This window comes from Arvicola amphibius, chromosome 1 (genome assembly GCF_903992535.2).
Source record: "Arvicola amphibius chromosome 1, mArvAmp1.2, whole genome shotgun sequence".
Lineage (NCBI taxonomy): Eukaryota > Metazoa > Chordata > Mammalia > Rodentia > Cricetidae > Arvicola > Arvicola amphibius.
Genome location: NC_052047.1, coordinates 107,009,592 through 107,034,149, shown reverse-complemented (window position 1 = coordinate 107,034,149; position 24,558 = coordinate 107,009,592). Strand labels below are relative to the sequence as shown.

Sequence of the window (24,558 nt, the reverse complement as noted above, 5' to 3'; positions counted from 1 at the left end):
GCTCTCCCCATTCTCCCCTTCACACTTTTCTATCCCCATCTTCCCTTCACAGTCTCGCCCAACCCTCAAGTTCCCAATTTTGCCTGGCGATCGTGTCTACTTCCAATATCCAGGAGGATTACTATATCTTTTTTTGGGAGTTCACCTTCTTATTATCTTCTCAAGGATCCCAAATTTACAGGCTCGATGTCCTTTAATTATGGCTCGAAACTGATTATGAGTGAGTACATCCCATGTTCATCTTTTTGGGTCTGGGTTACCTCACTCAGAATAGTGTTTTCTATTTCCATCCATTTGCCTGCAAAATTGAAGATGTCATTGTTTTTTACTGCTGAGTAGTATTCTAGCATGTATATATTCCACAGTTTCTTCATCCATTCTTCCAGTGAAGGGCATCTAGGTTGTTTCCAGGATCTGGCTATTACAAATAATGCTGCTATGAACATAGATGAGCATATGCTTATGTTGTATGATTGGGCATCTCTTGGGTAGATTCCCAAGAGTGGAATTGCTGGGTCCTGGGGTAGGTTGATCCCAAATTTCCTGAGAAACCACCACACTGCTTTCCAAAGTGGTTGCACAAGTGTGCATTCCCACCAGCAATAGATGAGTGTACCCCTTACCCCACAACCTCTCCAGCAAAGGTTATCATTGGTGTTTTGGATTTTAGCCAATCTGACAGGTGTAAGATGATATCTCAAAGTTGTTTTGATTTGCATTTCCCTGATAGCTAGGGAGGTTGAGCATGACCTTAAGTGTCTTTTGGCCATTCGAACTTCTTCTGTTGAGAATTCTCTGTTCAGTTCATCGCCCCATTTTTTAATTGGGTTAATTGGCATTTTACCGTCTAGTCTCTTGAGTTCCTTATATATTTTAGAGATCAGACCTTTGTCAGTTGCAGGGTTGGTGAAGATCTTTTCCCAGTCAGTAGGCTGCCTTTGTGTCTTAGTGACAATGTCCTTTGCTTTACAGAAGCTGCTCAACTTCAGGAGGTCCCATTTATTCAATGTTGCCCTTAAAGTCTGTGCAGCTGGGGTTATGCATAGGAAATGGTTCCCTGTGCCCATTTGTTGTAGAGTACTTCCCACTTTCTCCTCTATCAATCTCAATGTGTTCAAATTAATATTGAGGTCTTTAATCCATTTGGACTTGAGTTTTGTGCATGGTGATAGATATGGATCTACTTTCATTCTTCTACAGGTTGACATCCAGTTATGCCAGCACCATTTGTTGAAGATGCCCTCTTTCTTTCATTGTGTACTTTTGGCTCCTTTATCAAAAATCAGGTGTTCATAGGTTTTTGGTTTAAGATCCGGGTCTTCTATACGATTCCATTGGTCAACTTCTCTGTTCTTATGCCAATACCAAGCCGTTTTCAATACTGTAGCTCTGTAATAGAGTTTGAAGTCAGGGATGGTAATGCCTCCAGAAGTTCCTTTATTGTATAAGATTTTTTGGCTATCCTGGGTTTCTTGTTTTTCCATATAAAGTTGATTATTGTCCTCTCAATCTCTGTGAAGAATTTTAATGGGACCTTGATTGGGATTGCATTGAATCTATAGATTGCTTTTGGTAGAATTGCCATTTTTACTATGTTGATCCTCCCAATCCACGAGCATGGGAGATCCTTCCATTTTCTGGTATCCTCTTCAATTTCTTTCTTCAAAGACTTAAAGTTCTTGTCAAATAAATCCCTCACTTCCTTGGTTAGAGATACTCCCAGATATCTTATGCTATTTGTGGCTATTGTGAAAGGTGATACTTCTCTGATTTCCCTCTCTGCTTCCTTATCCTTTGTGTATAGGAGGGCAACTGATTTTTTGGAGTTGATCTTGTAACCTGCCACGTTACTGAAGGAGTTTATCAGCTGTAGGAGTTCTTTGGTGGAGTTTTTGGGGTCGCTTATGTATACTATCATATCATCTGCAAATAATGAAAGTTTAACTTCTTCCTTTCCAAATTGAATCCCCTTGATTCCCTTATGTTGTCTTATTGCTATTGCTAGAACTTCAAGCACTATATAGAAGAGATAAGGAGAGAGTGGACAGCCTTGTCGTGTTCCTGAATTTAGTGGGATAACCTTGAGTTTCTCTCCGTTTAATTTGATGTTAGCTGTCGGCTTGCTGTACATAGCTTTTATTATATTTAGGAATGACCCTTGTATCCCTAATCTCTCCAAAACCTTTATCATAAAAGGGTGCTGAATTTTGTCAAATGCGTTTTCAGCATCTAATGAGATGACCATATGGTTTTTTTCCTTCAGTTTATTTATATGATGGATTACATTGATAGATTTTCTTTTTCTTTTTTTTTTATTTCAAAATCTACTTTATTGCAGCCAAAACAGTAGAATTAACTGTACATAATAAAACTATTATATATATATATACACATTTTAAGTTACAGGGAATAAAGTTTATTTTGGCAGGTAGTGTTAAAACAAAATTAAAGTTGCATACATTAGTAACATAACTCAACATCCTTAATTTGGTATAAGTCTGACACAGTTTCTTGCTTTCCTGTGTTCTGCTAAATCACCAGACCTAAACTTAAAAAAAAAAACCCAAAACAAAACAAAAACCCTGATAGCCTCAGATTTAACTTTACTGTTTTCGCTTATGCTCTGATTCTAAACAAAACTTTTCATAAGCTTCTTCAATCTCTGGGTCCATCTCATCATCAATATCATCCAAGTATGGGTCACCAGCCCCTGATAAATCTGTTCCATTTTCTTCATAATCTGGAAAAAAGTCCTCTCTTTCAAGTAACTCCTGATACTTCTCTTGGTAATCTGGGTCAGCAGCAGTGAAGGGAACACCATCAGATGTATAAAATGTTGGTTCATTCATGAAGTAGTTAGGGTCATTTTCAGGGGTAGCTTCTCTGTATGTTGAAGTTGCATGGACCCTGCCCCAGTTACTTGATCGAAGTTCTACAAGCTTCAAGAGCATCTGTTTTACATCTCTGCTGCAGTTTGCATCCAGGACAACATTTTCAATTATCTGAATTATTTCTTCCATATCAGTTTTCCCCTTTTCCTTCCAAGTATCTTCTAAAACTGATCCTGTCAACTTTAACAATTTTACTGCACAAATTAAGTTGTCATCCATAGGATTAGCAAACAGAGCATTCAGGAGTTCCCGGAGACCAACCTGAAGAATATCTGCTCTTGTAACCTGCCCATTTGTTCCTTTGATCTCCAGGTTAAGATATAGTTCTCCCAGAAACAGAACAAATGCGTGAAATCGTTTTCGAGTCACTTCATCTCCCTTTGCAGCTTGGTCTTTAACTTCATACTCCGTCTGGCATCTTTGAAGTAGCAATTGGCGGAAGTTGCCACTCTGTGGGCTAATTGTCAGATGATGGGACAGGTAATTACACAGGTGAGCTCCCATGTAAGAGAAATTTGGGATAGACGTGGCCTGCTGGTAGATGAGTTCCACAAGTTCTTGTAAAGCATCATCTGTTGTGACCCATCCATTCAGGGTTTCTGCAAACTGTTCAATTTCTGTTTCAAAACTGCCAGGCTGCTCTGTAAGATGATTCAGAAAATCCTGAACATATTCTGATAGAGTGGGATAATCCTCACAACCATCCTCATAGGATTCTGTATAATTAGAATAACCTGACGGGTAAAATTCGGGGGCGTTCGCAGACAGCTTAGACATTAGCACAGGAGCCACAACCACCTGGGGCTTAGCCATTGCTGACTCCGAGTTCTGCTGTGGGATTTTATCCTGTGAACTAGGTGGAGCTCTCTGGGGCCTTGTTTGTTCCGGCGCCTCCGACCTCCTCGCTCTAGATTTTCTTTTTTTTTTTTCTTTCTCATGGTTTATTTTTTTTTTATATTTAAAAATTTCCATCTCCTTCCCTCCTCCTCCCCCTCCCCCCGCTCCTCCTCCCCCTTCCCGCCCCTCCTTCTCCCCCTTCCCTCCCCTCCCCTCCACCCATACCTCCCCTCCCTCCCTCTCAAGGCCAAGAGCCATCAGGGTTCCCCACTCTATGCTAAGTCCAAGGTCCTCCCAACTCCCCCCAGGTCCAGGAAGGTGATCGACCAAGCTGAGAAGGCTTTTATATTTTTTTATATATATTTTATTTATTTATTTTTTTATATTAAGTGGGAGCTTTTATATTAGGGGCATAGATATTCAGGATTGAAACTTCATTCTGATGGATTTTTCCTGTTATGAGTATAAAGTGTCCCTTTCCATCTCTTCTGATTGATTTTAGTTTGAAGTCAACTTTGTTGGAAATTAATATGGCCACACCCGCTTGTTTCTTAGGGCCATTTGCTTGATAAACCTTTTCCCAACCCTTTACTCTGAGTAGGTGCCTGTCTTTGTGGTTGAGGTGTGTTTCTTGTAAACAGCAGAATGTTGGATTCTGTTTTCGTATCCAGTCTCTTAGCCTGTGCCTTTTTATAGGTGAATTGAGTCCATTGATATTAAGTGATATTAATGAACAGTGGTTGTTAACTTCAGTCATTTTTAGTAGTAGAGTTTGTGTGTTTCCCTTCTTCTAGTTGTGCTGGTGAAGGGTCGCTAGATGCCTGAGTTATTGTGGGCGTTGTTGGACTCCTTGGTTTGTGATTTTCCTTCTATTACTTTCTGCAAGGCTGGATTTGTGGCTGCGTATTGTTTAAGTCTGTTTTTGTCCTGGAATATCTTGTTTTCTCCATCAATGGTGAATGCAAGCTTTGCTGGGTATAGTAGTCTAGGCTTGCATCCATGTTCCCTTAGTGTCTGTAGCACATCTATCCAAGCTCTTCTGGCTTTCATGGTTTCCATTGAGAAATCAGGTGTAATTCTGATAGGTTTCCCTTTATATGTTATTTGACCTTTTTCCTTTGCAGCTCTTAATATCTGTTCTTTATTCTGTATGTTTTGTGTTTTGATTATTATATGGCGTGGGGATGCTTTCTTTTGATCCAGTCTATTTGGTGTTCTGTAGGCTTCTTGTACCTTCATAGGAACATCCTTCTTTAGGTTGGGGAAGTTTTCTTCTATAATTTTGTTGAATATATTTTCTGGGCCTTTGAGTTGTAATTCTCCTTCTTCTACCCCAATTATTCTTAGGTTTGGTCTTTTCATGGTGTCCCAGATTTCCTGAATGTTTTGTGTTAAGAATTTGTTAGATTTGTTTAGTTCTTTAATCTGTGAGTTTATTTCCTCTATAGTATCTTCAGAGTCTGAGATTCTTTCTTCCATCTCTTGTATTCGGTTGGAAATACTTGTCTCTGAAGTTTCTGTTCGTTTACCCAGAGTTTCCATTTCCAGTCGTCCCTCAGATTGTGTTTTCTTCAAACCTCCATTTCATTTATCAGGTCTTGTACTGTTTCCCTTACCTGTTTGATTGCTTTTTCTTGTTTTTCTTGTTTTTCTTGGGTATCTTTGAGAGATTTATTTATTTCGTCTACCTTTTTGTTTGTCATCTCCATTTCTTTATGGAAGTTTTTTACCTCCTGTTTAAGGTCCTCTATTATTTTCATAAAGTACTGTTTAAGGTCGGATTCTTCTATATCTTCTGGAGTAGGGTGTTCAATTCTTGTTGTTTCGGGATGTCTGGATTGTGGTGATGTCATGTTGCCTTTCATGTTGTTGGAGGAGCTCCTGCATTGGCGCCTGCCCATCTCTTCCTTCAAAAGGAGCCCGGAGGCGTTTGGTGTCCTAGACCAATCTTTGCCGTGACTGAAACTGGTTGGATCTCCCCAGTGTCAGAGGAGGACCTATTCCTTGCGTCACAATCTGAAGAAGCCCGCACTCCCTTGCAGGAATCCCCAGACCTGCCTGGAGGCCAGAGTCTGATTCCTCTGGGTGGATGGCCTTAGAACAGGAGCAGGACACCAGTTCAGGTGGAACTGAACTGGTGGAATACCACACAGCGAACCTGGCAGCACAATCTGAAGGAGCCCGAACCCCTCCGCAGGAATTCTTAGCTGCCTGGAGGCCAGAGTCTGACCCCTTTGGGTGGATGGCCTTAGAACTGGAGCAGAACACCTGAGAACACTAGGGAAAGCTTGGGAGCCACAGGGACGGGAGAAACAGACACAAGCCTGCAGAGGGAAGTGGGGGTAGAGGGTCTGTGCTCTCTTCCAGGGCAGGTTGCCCCAGGGTCCGCATTCACTCACCAGTTCAGATGGAATGTCAGTGCACAGGATCAGGGATTCCAGGCAGCCCAGGGTCGCAGCCCAGACAAAAGGGCCAAGGTGGGGGCAGGGCGGGATGGAATACCACACAGCGAACCTGGCAGCACAATCTGAAGGAGCCTGCACCCCTCCGCAGGAATCCTCAGACCTGCCTGGAGGCCAGAGTCTGACCCCTTTGGGTGGATGGCCTTAGAACAGGAGCAGGACACCTGAGAACACTAGGGAAAGCTTGGGAGCCACAGGGACAGGAGAAACAGACACAAGCCTGCAGAGGGAAGTGGGGGTAGAGGGTCTGTGCTCTCTTCCAGGGCAGGTTGCCCCAGGGTCCGCATTCACTCACCAGTTCAGATGGAATGTCAGTGCACAGGATCAGGGATTCCAGGCAGCCCAGGGTCGCAGCCCAGACAAAAGGGCCAAGGTGGGGGCAGGGCGGGATGGAATACCACACAGCGAACCTGGCAGCACAATCTGAAGGAACCCGCACCCCTCCGCAGGAATCCTCAGACCTGCCTGGAGGCCAGAGTCTGACCCCTTTGGGTGGATGGCCTTAGAACTGGAGCAGGACACCTGAGAACAACTAAGAAAATATCACTGGTGCTACTGTGTTGAGAGGTCAGCGAGGTATGAAAGTGCACATCCAGAAGTCGTCATCAGGACTGCAGTGTCCCAAAGAATGATGGATCCTCTGGCAGACTGTCAGGTCCCCTTGCAGGCCAAGCAGCTCTCAGACAAAGGCCTACCTTGCCCCAGGCAGGCCAATGTAGGAGGGGACCTCCCACGGGCCTGGGTGCACTCAATTCCAGGTCCCCAGAGCCCAAACAGGCTGAGCTGTGGGATTTTGTGGCCCCAAAGACGGGAGGATGAGGCAGGGGGAGGGGGGGAGGATTCTGGGTACAAGCTGGGAAGGGACAGGAAGAGAGAGGCAGTATCCGGGGAGAATAACCCCTGCAGGAAGAGCAGGAAGTGTGCGGGTGGCAGGGGGAGTTGTGGAATGTCGGTGGTCCCTCTCTGGGCAGCTGCCGCAGTTCGGGCACTCACTCCTCACTCACCCCAAAGATTGATGGATCCTCTGGCAGACTGTCAGGTCCCCTTGCAGGCCAAGCAGCTCTCAGACCCGGTTGTCATTTTTTATTTGGTAGTAGAGATTGTGTGTTTCCTTTCTTTGCGATGTGCTGGTGAAGGGTCGCTAGATGTCTGAGTTATTTTGGGCAATGCTGGACTCCTTTGTTTGTGAATTTCCTTCTATTACTTTCTGTAAGGCTGGATTTGTGGCTATGTATTGTTTAAATTTGTTTTTATCCTGGAATATTTTGTTTTCTCCATTTATAGTGAATGAAAGCTTGGCTGGGTATAGTAATCTGGGCTTGCATCCATGGTCTCTTAGTTTCTGCAAAACATCTATCCAGGACCTTCTGGCTTTCATGGTTTCCATAGAGAAGTCAGGTGTTAGTCTGATAGGTTTACCTTTATATGTTACTTGACCTTTTTCCTTTTCAGCTCTTAATATTCTTTCTTTATTCTGTATGTTTTGTGTTTTGATTATAATATGGCGAGGGGATGTTTTTTTTTTTTTTGATCCAGTCTATTTGGTGTTCTGTAAGCTTCTTGAACCTTAATAGGAATATCTTTTTTTAGGTTTGGGAAGTTTTCTTCTATAATTTTATTAAATATATTTTCTGAACCATTGAGCTGTATTTCTTCTCCTTCTTCTATGCCTATTATTCTTAGGTTTGGTCTTTTTATTGTGTCCCAGATTTCCTGAATGTTTTGTGATGAGGATTTGTTGGATTTGCTGTTTTCTTTGACCAGTGCATTTATTTTCTCTATGGTATCTTCAGAATCTGAGATTCTTTCTTCTATCTCTTGTATTCTGTTGGTTATGCTTGTTTCTGTAGTCTCTGTTCGTTTACATAGATTTTCCAAATCCAGTTGGTCCTCGGGTTGTGTTTTCTTCCTTGCCTCCATTTCAGTTTTCAAGTCTTGCACTGTTTCCATTATCTGTTTTTTCTTGGTTTCCTAGGATATCATTTACGGATTTACTCAATTCTTCAAACTTTTTGTTATTCTTCTCGTCCATTTCCTTAAGGGAGTTTTTCACCTCCTGTTTAAGGGACTCTATTACTTTCATAAAGTCAATTTTTTCTACTTCTTCTTGATTAGTGTGTTCAAGTCCTCCTGTTATAAGTTCGCTGGGTTCTGGTGCTTTCATGTTGTTTTTCAAATTGTTGGAGGAATTCTTGCATTGGCGCCTGCCCATTTGTTCCTCTGAATAATCCCCTTTGGGTCTTCTTTTAGAAGTTCAATTCACCCCAATGAATTAAATTCACTCACCCCAATGAATGATGGATCCTCTGGCAGACTGTCAGGTCTCCTTGCAGGCCAAACAGCTCACTGACAAAGGGCCTGCCTTTCTGCAGGCAGTCTAATGAAGGAGGGGACCTCCCACTGGCCTGGGTGCACTCAATTCCAGGTCCCCAGCGCCCAAACAGGCTGAGCTCTGGGATTTTGTGGCCCCAAAGACGGGAGGATGAGGCGGGGGGGGGAGATTCATTATATTTTATAAAAATGAAATAAACCATTGTCATCCTTATCACATCACAAACACTGGCATCTTAACCATCATAATCATGATTGACACCTCCTTCCATTCTTTCCAAATGTTGTAATTTCAAATGGCTCTGTTTCAGGCACTGCAGAAAGCACTGGATGACAAGCTTGCTCTTGCATGGCAGACTTACGTCTGTAGCAATCACCAAACAGAAAACTAGTGTTTGTCTTCCAGTCTTCACTCATTCTCCTTCTGTTTCCTGACATCATTTTCTTTCAAATTGGAGTATTTCTCAGAATTTCGGCATGTTAGTGAGATGAAGATCTCAGAGAGAAAAGGAATAATTTCAGGATTATGAAGGTGGATGCTTTAGGTGGGTGAAAGTTTGAGAGAAGGTTATCTTCAAGGGACTTAGAAGTCTCTGAGGAGTTTGGATAAACAACTTTGAACAATTCTCTGAATATATTGAATTAATGAAAAATATTGTAAATAAAGGCAGATCCTAAGAGTAGTCAGCTCTTACACTGAGGTTCCTTGAGATAAGAAGCTGGCTTATGTTCCCATTCAGTGTCCTCCAAGTGCAAGCTGCTTATGCCATTATTCTTTGCATTTGGCATATGATGGCAATGTTATACTCCCGTCAAGTGGGGACTCTTTATTTCTCATATCTCTGGTTGATAGTTAGTTTCAGCGTTCTTGGCTCCAATACATTGTCAGTTCATTTCCTGTGCACACGATAGTGCACCCCCAATGCCCATGTCATGAGGCATATCTTTCCCTGCCCCTTCCAGCTGGTGGTCTTTCCTCACTGTTCTCACTAAGCAATGACATGCTGAAAATTTTCTCTTGCATGATCCTGTTATTGGTATACATGTAGATGATACATTGAACTCTGGCTTTTTATGTCCTTTGGAGGATGTCCTTATCCTTCATAGGTCCCTATCTACCTGCCCTATCTATTCACATAACATATCCTTGAACATCTCCAGGGTTCCTTGCATTTGATTTACAACAGGTCTACCACTGTCATTCTTTAAACTATTTCTGCCCCAGGATGATATTTCGTTGGTGAAGTTGTGATCATATGCTTGCTTTCTATTTAAATTCTTGGCTTTCCACAGCTCTTTAACATGACATAAGACTCTATACTCTCAGGCCCTTGTTTATATTATTATAGCTCCAAATTTTAGGAGCCTGAATGAAAACACAATTCTTCCATGTCTTTAAAAACACCAGATTCAGCTCAGCTTTTCTAGCCAGACAGCAGGAGAGTTTCCTGCAGATAGGAAACCCCAACACCCAACCCCATTCACTGGACCCTCCAAAGTACTAGCCCCACCACGCCCCCAAACTCGCTTATCCTCCTGCAACCTCGGTGGAACTCTGAAACACAGCTTGCTCCAATACTGAGGGGACTAAGAGGTGAGTGAACTGCCACTCTCTAGGATCTCCACAGGGGGACAAAACCCAGGGCCCCTTCCCCAACTCCCTTGGCTTTTAGCCAGCCAGCAGGAAAATTTCCTACAGGTAGGCTCCCATACACCCAACACCATCCAATGGGCCCTCTAAGCTACTAGCCCCACCCTGCTCCCAAACTCATCTATCATCCTACAACCTCAGTGAAACTCTGAAACACAGCTTGCTACAACACACTGAGGGGACCAAGAGAGAGAACCAGGAAAGAAGACCAAGAGAGCAGGTTTAGAGAGACTTCAGAGGCTTCCTGAGACTCCTCAGCCATTGCAAGGATTGGACCAAGACACAAAGACACTGCTGACCTCATTTGAGGGAAGAGATTGGTAGACACTGATGCAAGAATTCATTCAAAAACCTAAAAAGCAACACGGTAACACCAGAACCCAGTGTTCACACAGCAGGAAGACTTGATTATCCTAAACCAGAAGAAGCAGAAGAAACTGACTTTAAATGTAACTTTATGTAAATTATGTAGACCTTTAAAGAGGAAATGAAAATTTTCCTTAAAGAAAGGGAGAAAAAGACAAGTAAAAAATTGGAAGAAATTAATAAATCCCTCAAAGAAACCCAAGAAAACCAAGAAAAAACAATCAAACAGGTGAAGGATACAGTTCAAGATTTGAAGATTGAAATAGAGGTAATAAAGAAAACACAAACCGAGGGAACTCTGGAAATGGAAAATCTAGGTAAATGAATAGGAACTACAGAGACAAGTATAACCAACAGAATACAAGAGATAGAAGAAAGAATTTTAGGCGCTGATGATTCTATTGAGGAAATAAACTCAGTGGTCAAAGAAAATACTAAATACATCAAATTTTTAACATAAAACATTCAGGAAATCTGGAATACCATGAAAAGATCAAACCTGAGAATAATAGGGGTAGAAGAAGGCACAGAAAATATATTCAACAAAATCATAGAAGAAAACTTTCCCAACCTAAAGAAAGATATGTCTATGAAGATATATGAAGCTACATAACATCAAATAGACTGGATCAAAAAAAAAGTCCCCTTGCCATAAAACAATTGAAACACAAAACATACAGAATAAAGAATATTAAGAGCTACAAAGGAAAAAGGTCAAGTAACATATAAAGGTAGACCTATCAAAATTACACCTGACTTCTCAGTGGAAACCATGAAAGCCAGAAGGTCCTGGGCAGGTGTGCTGCAGACACTAAGAGACCAAGGATGAAAGCCCAGACTACTATACCCAGCAAAGCTTTCATTCACCATCAATGGAGAAAACAAAACATTCTATGACAAAATCAGATTTAAACAATATGTATCCACAAACCCAGCCCTACAGAAAGTACTAGAAGGAAAACCCCAACCCAAGGAAGTTAACTGCACCCACAAAAACAAGGCAACAGATAACTTCCCACCAGCAAAATCCAAAGAAGGGAAGCACACAAACACTACTACCGAAAAATAACAGGAATTAACAACCGTTGGTCATTATTATCTCTTTTTTTTTAGATTAAAACATTCATCCTCTGATAAAAGCTTTACTGACAACTCTCCATACAGTTAGTCAAAAAATAAAAATAAAAAAGAATAAAAAACAGAATACAGCAGATAGTATCTCATACATGGGAAACATAACAGGTGTTTTTTTCTTGTAAAAAAACCCGAAAACAAAAACAAAAAGCCCCAGACCCACGAGCTTAGTTTTAGCAGTGGACAGGATGTCACCAAATGAACCAGAACAACCCAGCAGAGAATTCAAACCCAGAGGGTAAGGTGGGTAGAGAAGGGAGCAGATTTTAACGTATCTGCTCTGCGACACAAGCACAGCGGAAGAGCACGTGCCGGCTAGGCAGCGTCACCATATGCTCTTCCTCTAGCTTGCTCAGGGTCCGCAGTGCCGACTGCAGGTGCTGCTGTCAGAACTCGCAGATGGGAAAGTGTAGAGCATGCCCGTGCTGTCTCTGCCCTTAGACCCACCCACTGGCAGGCAGATCAACCCCGCAGCCTGCTTCTGTTTCAAGTAGGAGACCAGGTTCCTGAGGAGCCTACTCTGTAGGCCTGGTTCCACCGCGGGCATCTCTTTAGTGCCAGGCCCACTGGGGGCTGACTGGATGGCTAGGAGCACTGCATAGCCGTTGGGGCTCCCCTGCTTGATGGGGACCAAGCTGGATGAGGGTGACCTCATCCAGCTTGGACCGGTCCAGTCTAAGGCGCTGGGCAATCTTTTGCTGGGTCAGCCTGCTGCCAGAAGTGTGATCTTTGAGGAGGCTGCTGATAACTCCCTGGTCCCCCTCTAGGATGTGCACAGATGTTGGAAAACATCTGCTTTCAAAACGAGAAGCCCATTCCAACCCAGCTGCAGTGTCTGAGCGTGCCCGGAAAGAGTCTTTAGCATTTTGGTCTCGTGTTTTGGCTCTTTAAGAGTCTTGGGCTCTGCCTCAGTGGTCAGATGATTGCGTTCACTCTCTCTAGTCTTTTTTCCATGGAAGAATCTTGAGCCTCGTGGTGGTGGTGATGGTGGCCCCTCTCCTCTGCCCCATGTCTGCTGTTGCTGAGGGAGTTGCTGCCTGATTCCTTGGTCCCTTCACTGGAGTGGTTTTCCTTTCAGCTATGCTCAGGGGTACGGTCCGAGCCTTGCTCATACTGCTGCCCCCACCCTTGGTCCTGCTCTGGTCCTCATAAGGGGAATGAGTTGCCTTCCCACGGTCACTGGAAAGGCTCCTCCACTTGCGTCTTTCTTCTCAGGGCTTGGCTCTACTCCGGTCCCCATCTCCTCCCCAGCGCTTACCACTCCAGCTGCGCACTGAGAGGCTATAGCCCTCCAGGCTGTTTCTGCGATCCAGACTTTTACTGAGGCTGTCCAGTCCCCTTCCAAAAAGGTCCGGTCCCGGTCTGAACAGAGAAGGTGTGGAGGGGTCCTATCCTGCACCCTAAGGTCAGCATCCAGGTTTTGATGCCGGGTATATCCATCAGTGAGCAGCTCATAATACACAGGGAGAGGTAATACACAAGGAGACTGCTGGGGATAGCGAGTTTCCTCTGCTTTGGCAAAATCCACCTTGAGCCTGTGATTTGGACCACCGAGGGAAAGCCCCTCATTTTAGCACAGGCGGCTTGGGCTGCGTCCAGGCTCTCGTGCTGGATGTAGGCAAAGCTGTCTCCTTTGACGTGATCGATGGTCCGAATGCTCCCAAAGCGATCAAATTCCTTGCCCAGGGCTGCCAGCGAGGTGTTAGGTCCCAGACCACCCATCTAGAGGCTGGTGGTGGGTTTAGCCTTGCAGTAGCCTATCTTTACGGGATTTCTGCCAATCACCCAGCCGGACCTAGCCACCTTGGCCCTATGTGCCATGTCCAGGTTCTGAAGCTTGAGTAAGGCATAGGCACCACCCTGGCCATGGGCAGGCCTCTTGATGACCACCTCCTCAATGATGCAGTACTTCTCGAAGGCCCGTCGGAGCTCCACCTCAGATACACTGTGGTCCAGGTTCCCGATGAAGAGGTTGCATGTGGCCCTCTGGTCATCCTCCGGCATCAGGTCCTCCTCGCATACGGCCGGGTAGCCATAGGGGTGCCGGCGGTCTTCGTACAGCCTGTAGTAATCCAAGGCCCGCTCCCGAGACAGTCCCAAAGCAGCTGCCTGCAGCATCCAGCTCCAAGGCTGCAGGGGCGGGTCATTATTATCTCTTAATATCAACGAATTCAATTCACCTATAAAAAGACACAGGCTAAGAGAATGGACACGAAACAGGATCTAGCCTGTTGAGGTGTGAGGAACACACCTCAGCCTTAAAGCCGATATTACCTCAGAGTAGAGGTTTGAGAAAAGGTTTTTCCAATTAAATGGACCTAAGAAACAAGTGGGTGTAGCTATCCTAATATCTAACAAAATAGGTTTCAAACTAAAATCAATCAAAAGAGATGGAGAAGGACACTTTAGACTCACAACAGGAACAATCCATCAAGATGAACATCAATCCATCAATCCTGAACATCTGTGCCTCTAATACAAGAGCACCCACATATGTAAAAGAAACATTACTAAAACTTAAATTGTACATCAAACCCCCCACACAAATAATAGGAGACTTCAACACTCCACTCTCACCAATGGACAGGTCAACCAGACAGAAACTTAACAAACCTTCATCCAGTAACTGATGGAAACAGAGGCAGGTACCAACTTCAGAGCACTGGACTGAGCTCCCAAAGTCCAGTTGAAGAGTGGGAGAAATGAGAATTTGAGCAAAGAGATTAAGACCATGATGGGTACACCCACTGAAACAGTCTACCTGAGCTAACGAGAGCTCACAAACTCCAGCTGGACTGGGAAGGAACAAGCATAGGACCAAACTAGTCCCTCTGAATGTGGTTGACAGTTGCATGGCTTGGCAGACTGAGGGGACACAGGCAGTGGCACTAGGATTTATCCCTACTGCATGTACTGGCTTTAGGAACTTATTCTCTTTGGATGATACCTTGGTCAGCCTAGATATAGTAGGGAGGTCCTTGAATCTTTCCCAAAGCAATGTGCCTTACTCCATCTGAGGACTGGGGATGAGATGGGAGGGTGTGTGAAAGGAATGTGAGGAAGTGAAGGAGTGGAAATTTGGATTGGCATGTATAATGAAAAAAACATAGTTTGTTTTCCTTTTTTTTGAAAAATAAATAAATAAAAGAAAAAACAAAACAAAAAAACCCCATCAGATTTAGCCAGGTTGGGTTGGCACAAGCTTTTAATCCCAGCACCCAGGAGGCAGAGGCAGGTGGATCTTTGTGACTTTGATGCCAGTCTGGTCTACAAGAGCTAGTTCCAGGACAGGCTGCAAAGCAACCGAGAGAAATCATGTCTCAAAAAACAAAACAAAAGATAAAAAACAAAACATCAGATTCTCTTTCTTCCTGTGGGTACCCCTAGCCTACCAACATTTGCTTTTAACTAATATTTCTGGTCACTTATTTGCATGAGGGAAGTATTTCTTGAGTCCCCTACTCTAGGAAGCTCTTCCCATCATGTATCATCAAACATTTTGGTTTAAATCTGTAACATTTATGATTGCTATTGATATTCATGTAATACTGCCTAATACATAATCGATATGTTAATATATAATACACCACCGTGGCTCACAATGGCAGTTGTGTCACACTTAGCACATGGCATGGAGTTGGCATGATGGTGTGACGCCCAATAATCACATCATAAAACAAAGATGTTGTAAGTCACAAATATATTTACACATAACCTGTTGGGCATATGAGCTTAGCAGTACAGTGTACCACAGATACCAGGGCTGTTTTTTGTTTTGTTTTTGTTTTTGCCTTTTTGGTTGTGTGGCTACCTGGAGACTAGAGTTCAACCACACTGTACAGCATTGAAAGAGAACACTACTCCACATCAGCTTAGAAAAGACTAAAATTTGAATTGTTTGGCTTAGACTGAATACATAACACCTTTGTACCACTGTAAATCTGGGACTAGGAAGTTGAAAACTATGCATTTACTTGATGAATGAACAGATGTAGCTTTACAATGTGTGAATGAAATAGTTTTGACAGGAGAAGGGAAAGGATTATGAACTGAAGCATTGCTGTCATGGAGACTGTAAACCTGGGTATAGTGATGGAATCGATGTCCTTGAGAAGCACAGTCTGAGACAGTTGGCATTATTCTTCAGAAACAGACTCTAAAGTACAAATTCAAATGAAGGGAATCTATTGTGAAGTAGATGTGGGAGAACTAATGTGGAAGACTGTGGGAAACCTGATGGGCAGATGAACCTATGCTGTGATCTGGATGTCTCGGCTGTGCTGGTGACCCAATAAGACCTCTGGAGTCCAGTGACTGTTCAGCATGTTTTCAGATGTGAACAAAGTATGTTTTATCTTTGTATTTTCACATCACCAGTTGAGTGAGGGCTGAATGGAGAAAGAAAGTAGCTTGGGGCAGGAAAGCCTCCTCATTTTTTTCTCCTCTGTGGAAGAGTGACTCAATTCTGAGCTTTCAGCAGCTAATGCTTCTGATTCTAGGATTCTAGCACCTATAACAGGTAAAGAATTCACTAGGGCCTGACACTGGCTTGTGAGAATGAGATGCAGCTCACAGGAGTTCGGTTCAGGAGTCACACTCAACACTGCCTAGAGTCTAGCCACATATTTCTGAGTGGGTGCCACCACTAGCCTTGCCTCCCTGCCTATCCACCCATCCCTCTGGGAAGTTGACTTACCCCGGGATTCTCCTGTCAGTCTGAAGGCTAACGTGGGCTTTGACCAGAAGTGCCTGCAAGTCCGTTGAGACCTGCCAGTGGCTATTAACACCCTTTCCAGAGCTTGTTCACAGTCATGGTCTGTCCTTTGAGGAAACATCAGGAAGGTACTTCCCTAGCTTTCACAGTGACAGGATGAAGCACAGGACTTCTGCTGTGAAAAACAAGGTCAGATTTGGAACGTGGTGCTGGGGGAAGCCTACTGACAGCTGGCTTTATCCCACATCACTGTGGCAAGTTCTTTCTCTGCTTGTTTAATGGGGCTGAAACTCTGCAAATATACTAGTTTAATACATCTTGGTAGTTTGTGTATGTGTGAGTATGTATGTGTGTATGTCTGTGTGCTGTGTCTCTACATGCCTTTATGGGTTTGAGCACCTATATGCGTAAATACCAGAGGAAGATAGCAGGTGTCCTCCTCAGCCTTTCTCCCCCTTCACTTGTTTTGAGAAGAGGTTTCTCACTGGACCCTGAGCTCAGTGACTCAGGCTGGCCAGTGAGATGGAGCATCATGCTCACAAAGCCTGCACTGCAGGTGTTGAACTGACCGAGCTTTCTCTCCAGCCCAGCACCCCTTAGTAGCTTTGGATTTGTTTCTCCTGAGTCAGAATGGTTGCTCTTCCCAGGCTTGGCCTTGGCACTGTCAGAGGGTGTTAAGCACAGAGATCACAGAGGACACATTGCTGCAAGTTAACTGTTAGTGCACAGACACCGGCTGAGCACTTCAATGTCACGGCCAGCTAGAGACTCACAGCCATTTTATGTGACTTCATTTTCTCATCCTCAGAGCACACTAGCGCAAGAGGATGTGGGACTTTCTCTGAGTCCTTCCAGAGCTACTAATTATGCTGACAACTTTGGAAGCATTAGCTGTGCGGGCCTTGAGTGATGTGGTTAATTTTCTTTTCAACATTCAGAAACTGCTATGCAGCCCTTCTGAGTACAAAGTCTCCCTCATTGTCTCCAAAGCTAGAGCAGTGTCACCACGGAGACTGCACTGGTGCCTGGAAGATATGGGGCTGGGGAGGTGGGAGCTCTGGGGGTGACCTGAGGAGGAAGGCTTAGAAAACCTTCCTGAGTCTGGCAACTTTCCCCTTTTCCACTTCTTTGTTGCCGAGTCGCCCTCCGCTGACACAGCTTCAGCAGACACATCTAGAGGACAGCACAGTGACAAGGAAGACAGTGTCCTGGCTGTCACAGTAGATTCTCTCAGATGTGAGCTGGAGCCGTGCCTGAGTGCTCGACTCGGCTGTCTTCCTCTTACAGCAGGGCATTATCATCCACCCACTATCTACACCTCTGGCTGTGTTCTTGTCTTTCTCTTTCCCCTGCTTTCATGGAGTCCAGGTCACTGTTAAGGAGATTAAGGAGAGAGAGTCATGTCATAGCCCATACAGTAGTCTCCGGGCTCACTACAGGTAGTCGAAGAAGTGACTGCTACTTACTCTTATTTTCGATACACATCTAGAACTCTGTCCTTGTCTCTTACAGCTGAGATTCAGCAGAGCCCACATTCTTTTTTTTTTTTTTTTTTTGGTTTTTTCGAGACAGGGTTTCCCTGTAGTTACTAGAGCCTGTCCTGGAACTAGCTCTTGTAGACCAGGCTGGCCTCGAACTCAGAGATCCGCCTGCCTCTGCCTCCCGAGTGCTGGGATTAAAGGCGTGCGCCACCACCGCCCGGCTCAGAGCCCACATTCTTATGTGTCTTGCAGGGTGGGGAATGTCAAGGCTCAATGGTCTCCTTTCAGCAGACACTCCTACTTATTATTCTCTTAGCCCTGAAGTCTGGCCTCTGCTTCAACAAGTTCCCATAATTTCAGGTCTTTTAAGACTTTGCGTACTTGCTCACTTGTTATGTAATTTAAACATTTGAGTAAGTGTTTTCTTAGCCAGTCATACGCAGGACCAATTGGATTCCAGGTATCCTGCATCTTGCTCTGGGAAGACTCCCATAAGACGGCATCCCCAGTGTTCAGGGATTGGATGATCTTATGGAGCAAGGTAATCAGTGCAGAGACACAGCCATGAGAGAATTATAACTGAGGACAAAGAGAGACGTGTCAGACTGCCCTACATCCCTCAGGCATGGCTGGACAAATGACAGATGGCTTGGGCTGGATCTGCATGGGTGTAAGGAAAGCACAGCCCTGGTCCTTTCCTGTCTTCCACTTCCTGTTCAGAGAGGTAAATGCATCTTTCTGTTCATATTCCTGGAGACAAAGGTTTTTCTTCTTTTCAGTAAGGATCACAGAGGACCACTTACTTACACGAGCAGCTCCAGACTTTTCCTCTGGACACACAAGTCACAGAACACAAAGAGGCAGCTGCGGCTGAGGAACAGCACCATCACCCCTCAGTTACCCTGGTTTTGCTCCTATAAAGTGTGGACACGCTTCCCACATGCAGAGCTATACATTAGCTTCTGTGCTGAACAATGCAAAGCAGGCTAGGCTTGCATCAGAATGGGATCGCTAAGAAAGAGAACAAACTTTCTTTTTCTGTGGAGCACCAAGCACCAATGGGAGAAGCTGTGTGCGTGGTTAGAATGCCATTGATCTCTCAGCAAACTATCACTATTCCTTTATTCTTAAAGGCTGGGTGATGTGTGTTTACTAAGTATTTTGAATTTTGTAGTTACTGTAGACAGAGTTTGGGGCAATATCACAGTCATTGCTGTCTTAATTTAAATCACTCAGAACGATCTATAAACGCGGGATCCCCAAGAACTGAGTCCAGTCTAACTCTTTAAGTGTATATGTATGAGTCTCAGAATAGATTAATGCGATTTCAGCATTCATCCTTTTCTTAAGGCAAATATAGTCACAAATGTATCACCTAATCTTTAATTGAAGTGCTTTAAGAGTGAATCACATTCACCAGATTCAATAGGGCACCTGTTTCATTTACCTGTGCCCACTGTTAACATTTATGGAGGGAAACATGGTGTATTGCGCAAGACAACAAGAGCAGACATTTGAAATATAGAAGGATATTTTTAGATGAAAAAAAGAAGAGACATTGGGATACCATTCTTTAATAATCTTTAGTAATAATATTAGTAATAATGAAAGCCATATCTTGTGGAATAATGTCAGTCTAGACTTGGAATGCATACATTGATCAATATTTATAGTAAGTTGTGTGGCTGATCTTTACTGTCAGGTGAGAAATGAAAGCTTAGAAATTTTCAGTAGTCCACCAAAGTTTTATTACTAGACTATAAAATAGACATGGCTTAAATTTAATTAATTTAATTTAATTTAGTTATACACTATGAAGAGTCCACCAGGCTGGCTTGTGGCTACCAAGTTTAATGAGATCTGATTCTGTCTTTTGAAATAAAATACTATAACACTGAAAGGGTTTTTATTATTCTGGCAAATCAGCATGCCAATGATAAACATAGACAGATCATAAAATACGGACAGTATTATCAGGGTTGGCAAACCACTGTGAATCCTTCTGGAGGAGGAGAGGACAGTGAGCTCTGAATTTTGATTCATGAGAAAGACCAATTTAGACAAGAGAGGAAGGAGAAAGAAGCATAGAAGCTTTGTATAATCACCTGTATGGTCATATAATTACAACAACAATACAAAGTGACAGTAAAACATATGTGTAACAGACACAACCGCTAGGAAAACAGCTCAATAAGATAATCTCGCAAACTTGCATGCCAATCTCTGATTTGCTCCATGTATGACTTTCATCAAAGCAATGGACATATACATGAGAGTTAGATTTTAGAGAAAATTTGTGATGTCAGGGTTTAAAGTAAATTAAAAAGAAGCGCATAAGAAAGCTACAGAGTACCACTGCTTGAGTTCACACTTGATGTTTCTCCAACCTGATTTTTTCCAGTACGTCTGGAAGAATGTGGGTAAGAGAAAGTTGGTTTATGAAGTCAGGCCGTAACACTGGGGACCGAGAAGGAAAGAATGGTGATTAAGTCAGTGGGGAAGGTTGAAGGGAAGGGATAACAGGCATCATTTACAAGAATGACCTAAGGCAGTTTAAACTTGGATACATAAATAAGAGTTTATTCACAGAAATCTTAAGATAAAGTAGATAGAGGATATTTGTGAGCAAACAGAGAAACAGGTTTGTACATCACAGAAGTATATTTGCACCAAAGATGAGCTTGGAATGACTGAAGCACATTAACTAGTTAAAACCAGGCAGTGGATTAGTCAACACAGGGGAGCAGAAGGAGTAAGATTTTGAAACCTGGAGCCAACCTGAAATGAGGTGGAGAACACCTTGGGATGCAGCCAGTCTCAGGAGCAGCTACTGAGTACCGCGTCCAGAGGCTGCAGGAGTTGAGTGGCAAAGAGACAGGGAAGAGCCTTCAGCACTACCTGCACAGTGGTAAAGACAATGCTTTCAGGTAGACAGTTTCAATTATAAGTCAATGAATGACAGAGTTAGCATCTCTCTCAAGGCAGCTGTGTTCAGTGTTTGCTCTTACCTCACATTACAGCTGGACTCAAACTAGTTCAGATGTGTGGAAGGCTCATCTGTAAAACATTTGTATACAGAAAAGGTTTTCTTCCTTGAATCTAAGTTTATCCCCTCTTGTTGCAGCTTAAGTCACCTCATTCTGATGAACCATAGCCAGATCTGCACAGTGTCTTAGCCTATGAAGAATGGAGAAGTCATGACTTGAGTGTCTTTTACTCTTCTTCCTCTGCACTGCTGATCATGGCCCTTAGCAATTCCAGCTGGAGGCAACCCCAGCCCTCTTTCTTCCTAGTAGGAATTCCAGGCTTGGAGGAAAGTCAGCACTGGATAGCACTGCCCCTGGGTGTCCTTTACTTCCTTGCTCTAGTGGGCAACGTGACTATTATCTTCATCATCTGGACTGACTCATCCTTGCATCAACCCATGTACCTCTTCCTGGCCATGCTCGCTGCTATTGACCTGGTCCTGGCCTCCTCCACTGCACCCAAAACCCTGACCGTGCTCTTGGATCTTGCTCATGAGATTGGGTACATTGTCTGCCTGACTCAGATGTTCTTCATCCATGCCTTCTCCTCCATGGAGTCAGGCATACTTGTGGCCATGGCTCTGGACCGCTATGTCGCCATCTGCCACCCTCTGCGCCATTCCACCATCCTGCATCCAGGGATTATAGGGCGCATTGGGATGGTGGTGCTAGTCCGAGGACTGGTCCTCCTCACCCCATTTCCCATCCTATTGCAGAACCTTGTCTTCTGCAGAGCCACTGTCATAAGCCATGCCTATTGTGAGCATATGGCTGTGGTAAAACTTGCCTGTTCTGAAACCACAGTGAATCGAGCCTATGGGCTGTCAGTGGCCCTGCTGGTGGTTGGGCTAGATGTCCTGGCCATTGGCATTTCCTATGCCCTCATCCTCCAGGCGGTGCTGAAGGTCCCAGGGGGTGAAGCCAGACTCAAGGCCTTCAGCACATGTGGGTCTCATGTTTGTGTCATTCTCATCTTCTATGTACCTGGAATGTTTTCTTTCCTCACTCACCGCTTTGGGCACCACGTTCCCCATCATGTCCATGTTCTGCTGGCCACGCTCTACCTCCTTGTGCCCCCTGCCCTCAACCCTCTTGTTTATGGGGTGAAGACTCGACAGATCCGCCAGCGAGTGCTCAGGGTGTTCTACATAAAAGCATCAAGTTGAGCATGTCCTAATCACTGGCTACAGAGGCTCCTGCCAAGGACTCAGCCAAGAGCTCATGGCCGGCATGGAGTGTATGGACAGAAGCCATTCTGTAGTGAATACTCCTGCTCCTAGTTGTCTGTGCAAAGAGTACCCACAGAATGTGGCTCAACAATTTGAGATGTATCTGGATAGCTGTGTTCATATATATTCCCCTTTCATCTTATTATTCTTTCTTACTCCAACAATTCTCCACTGTTGTCAGGGGAGCTGGGGGTTAGAATATTTTTTGCTTTAATCTAATAACTGATCGTGTAATACTGTCTGGAAGAAGAATGGCAAATACCCATCTGTGCCTGTTTTGGGGTTCAGAGTGTCTTTACAATCTCTAAGCCAATGTAGTGTATGCATCTCACTGTCTCACAGAGTCTCTTTAAGGAGACACAAAGGTCACAGGCTGAAGTGCCACCTTTCCTTGTAATGTGGATGTTACTTATTCACATACAACAAGCATAAGTGATTTAGGCCTGCATGCAACTTATCTTCAGAGGGACGAGATTTTCTAGGAATTATTCTATTTCTACATAATGATTTTCTTTTTAAGAAGCTCATGTTTAAATTTTTTTATGGTTTTTGTTCAGCATAAACAGCAGACAAGGCAAAGCGTTGACTACACCTGTTCTTTAGGTGTATTGTACATTATTTCAATCTATCCAAGCTGGAAAATTGCACTAGGCTCTTGTGCATAGGTTCAGTAAATGTAGAAGCAATTTTGTTACTTTCAATGAGTTTCTCTCTTGGAGATGGCAAATGTGTTGCGACATCAATCATCTCACCCACTTCTGAGGACTGGAACCAGGTAAAAACTCGCTGGAGGACTGTCACACTTACAATATATAAGATATTTTATATGATATTTTGGTCAGTCCCAGAGAAGACACAGTTTTGCTCCATTGAGTGATGATGCTCAGGAGAGGAGGGTAGGCTGTTTTGGGAATTCACTTTAGAAGTGGTGAAGAAGACAGTTAGTGTTTCTGCTCTGAGCATTCTTTGTACATTTTACTATGGATGATTGCTTTTCTTTCAGAGAGCCTGCACTTCTTTGGTTTGGCTGGCATCTTTGGGCAAGGTACTGAGAATGGATATGAGGTATACATAGCCCAGGTGTTGCAAGGAGAGAGGGGCCCTTTGCCTGTCTAGCTTACACCTGAAATAACCACACAGAAACTGTATTAATTAAAACACTGCTTGGCCATTAGCTCTAACTTCTTATTGGCTAACTCTTACATATTAGTTTAACCCATTTCCATTAATCCGTGTATCGCCACGTGCCAGTAACTACTGGAGATTCTAACCCGTGTTCATCTCAGGCAGAAGATCCCTGGCTTCTCTGACTCTGCCCTTCTTCCCAGCATTCAGTTCTGTCTTCTCTGCCTACCTAAGTTCTGCCCCATCAGGCCCAAAGCAGTTTCTTTATTCATTAACCAATGAAAGCAACACAAGAACAGAAGAACCTCCTATACCACTCAGGCATGTATGTTTTTATTAGGTAGGTGTGTCTAGAATGTAAACTCTGTAAGTTGTCCTAGGGAAATCCAGGCTATGACACACTATAACCATTAGGGGAAAAATCTTTTTGACTTTAGAGGCATTTTGTTTTGCCAGCCTATAACAGGAAGAGTGTTCTCTTTCTCATTACTATTATTAGCGGTTGAAGATGAGAGAGTAGCATTATGGAAGAGCCTGTATCTCTGATGCTGTCTATGTAACAAATTGCAACTTGAATCTGAAACAGAAATAACTTTGTGTTTGGATTAAACCACTGTGTATTTGAGAGGTCTTTGTTATTGCACAATAACCTACAACTTAAAAAGTGTGTGCTGGAGCTGGTGAGATGGCTGTTTAGTGATTGCCACACAAACATGAATATCTAGAATTAATGTAAAGCCATGTATGGTGGAATATCTAATTCAAGTGTGTGATAGGGGCAGAATCTTTGTGGGCTAGACAACCTGGTGTATTCAGTGGCGAAGAGAAGATCCTGTCTCAAGTGGCATGGAAGGTGAGGATTAGACCTCTGAGGGCGTGGGGAGCCAAAGGTTGATGTCAGCCGTCTTCTTCCATCACGCTCAGTTTAGTTTATTTTCTTTTTTGAAACAGAGTCTCTCATTACATCTGGAGCTCATTGATTGGCTACACTGGCTGGCCAGTGAGTCCTGGGTTCCTCCTTTCTCTACTTCCAATGCTGGGATTACAGGCACCTGCTGTCATAGCTGGCTTTATTTTAAAAATGTGGGTGCTGGAGAGCTGAACCCTTGTCCTCAGAATGTGCATCAAGCACTCCCTGCACCAGCTTCTCTCTTATGCAAAAAAATCTCCTAAGTAGAAGCCAGGGCCATGCTGCCCTCTTAAGCAGCCCTTAAGGACCGAATCTGGTGATTAGATTTCAGAACTATTAAATTAAAGCCATTTGAAATAACAGAACACTGAAGTTTTTTTTTTAAAAAACAAAATACCATC

General features: G+C 43.7%; 2 protein-coding genes and 1 pseudogene across 2 annotated transcripts; 1 reads left to right on the top strand and 2 right to left on the bottom strand.

The window, feature by feature from the left end:
• Window positions 1–2,383: 2,383 nt before the first annotated feature.
• On the bottom strand, window positions 2,384–3,788 carry LOC119824555 (polyadenylate-binding protein-interacting protein 1-like). Its single transcript, XM_038344748.1, has one exon. The coding sequence runs from the start codon at window positions 3,702–3,704 to the stop codon at window positions 2,604–2,606; it is 1,101 nt and encodes a 366-aa protein (XP_038200676.1). The 5' UTR covers window positions 3,705–3,788; the 3' UTR covers window positions 2,384–2,603.
• An 8,150-nt stretch (window positions 3,789–11,938) lies between these two features.
• On the bottom strand, window positions 11,939–18,754 carry LOC119822050 (annotated as a pseudogene).
• Window positions 18,755–21,108: 2,354 nt separating this feature from the next.
• On the top strand, window positions 21,109–22,059 carry LOC119804672 (olfactory receptor 52L1). Its single transcript, XM_038316221.1, has one exon. The coding sequence runs from the start codon at window positions 21,109–21,111 to the stop codon at window positions 22,057–22,059; it is 951 nt and encodes a 316-aa protein (XP_038172149.1).
• Window positions 22,060–24,558: the final 2,499 nt, after the last annotated feature.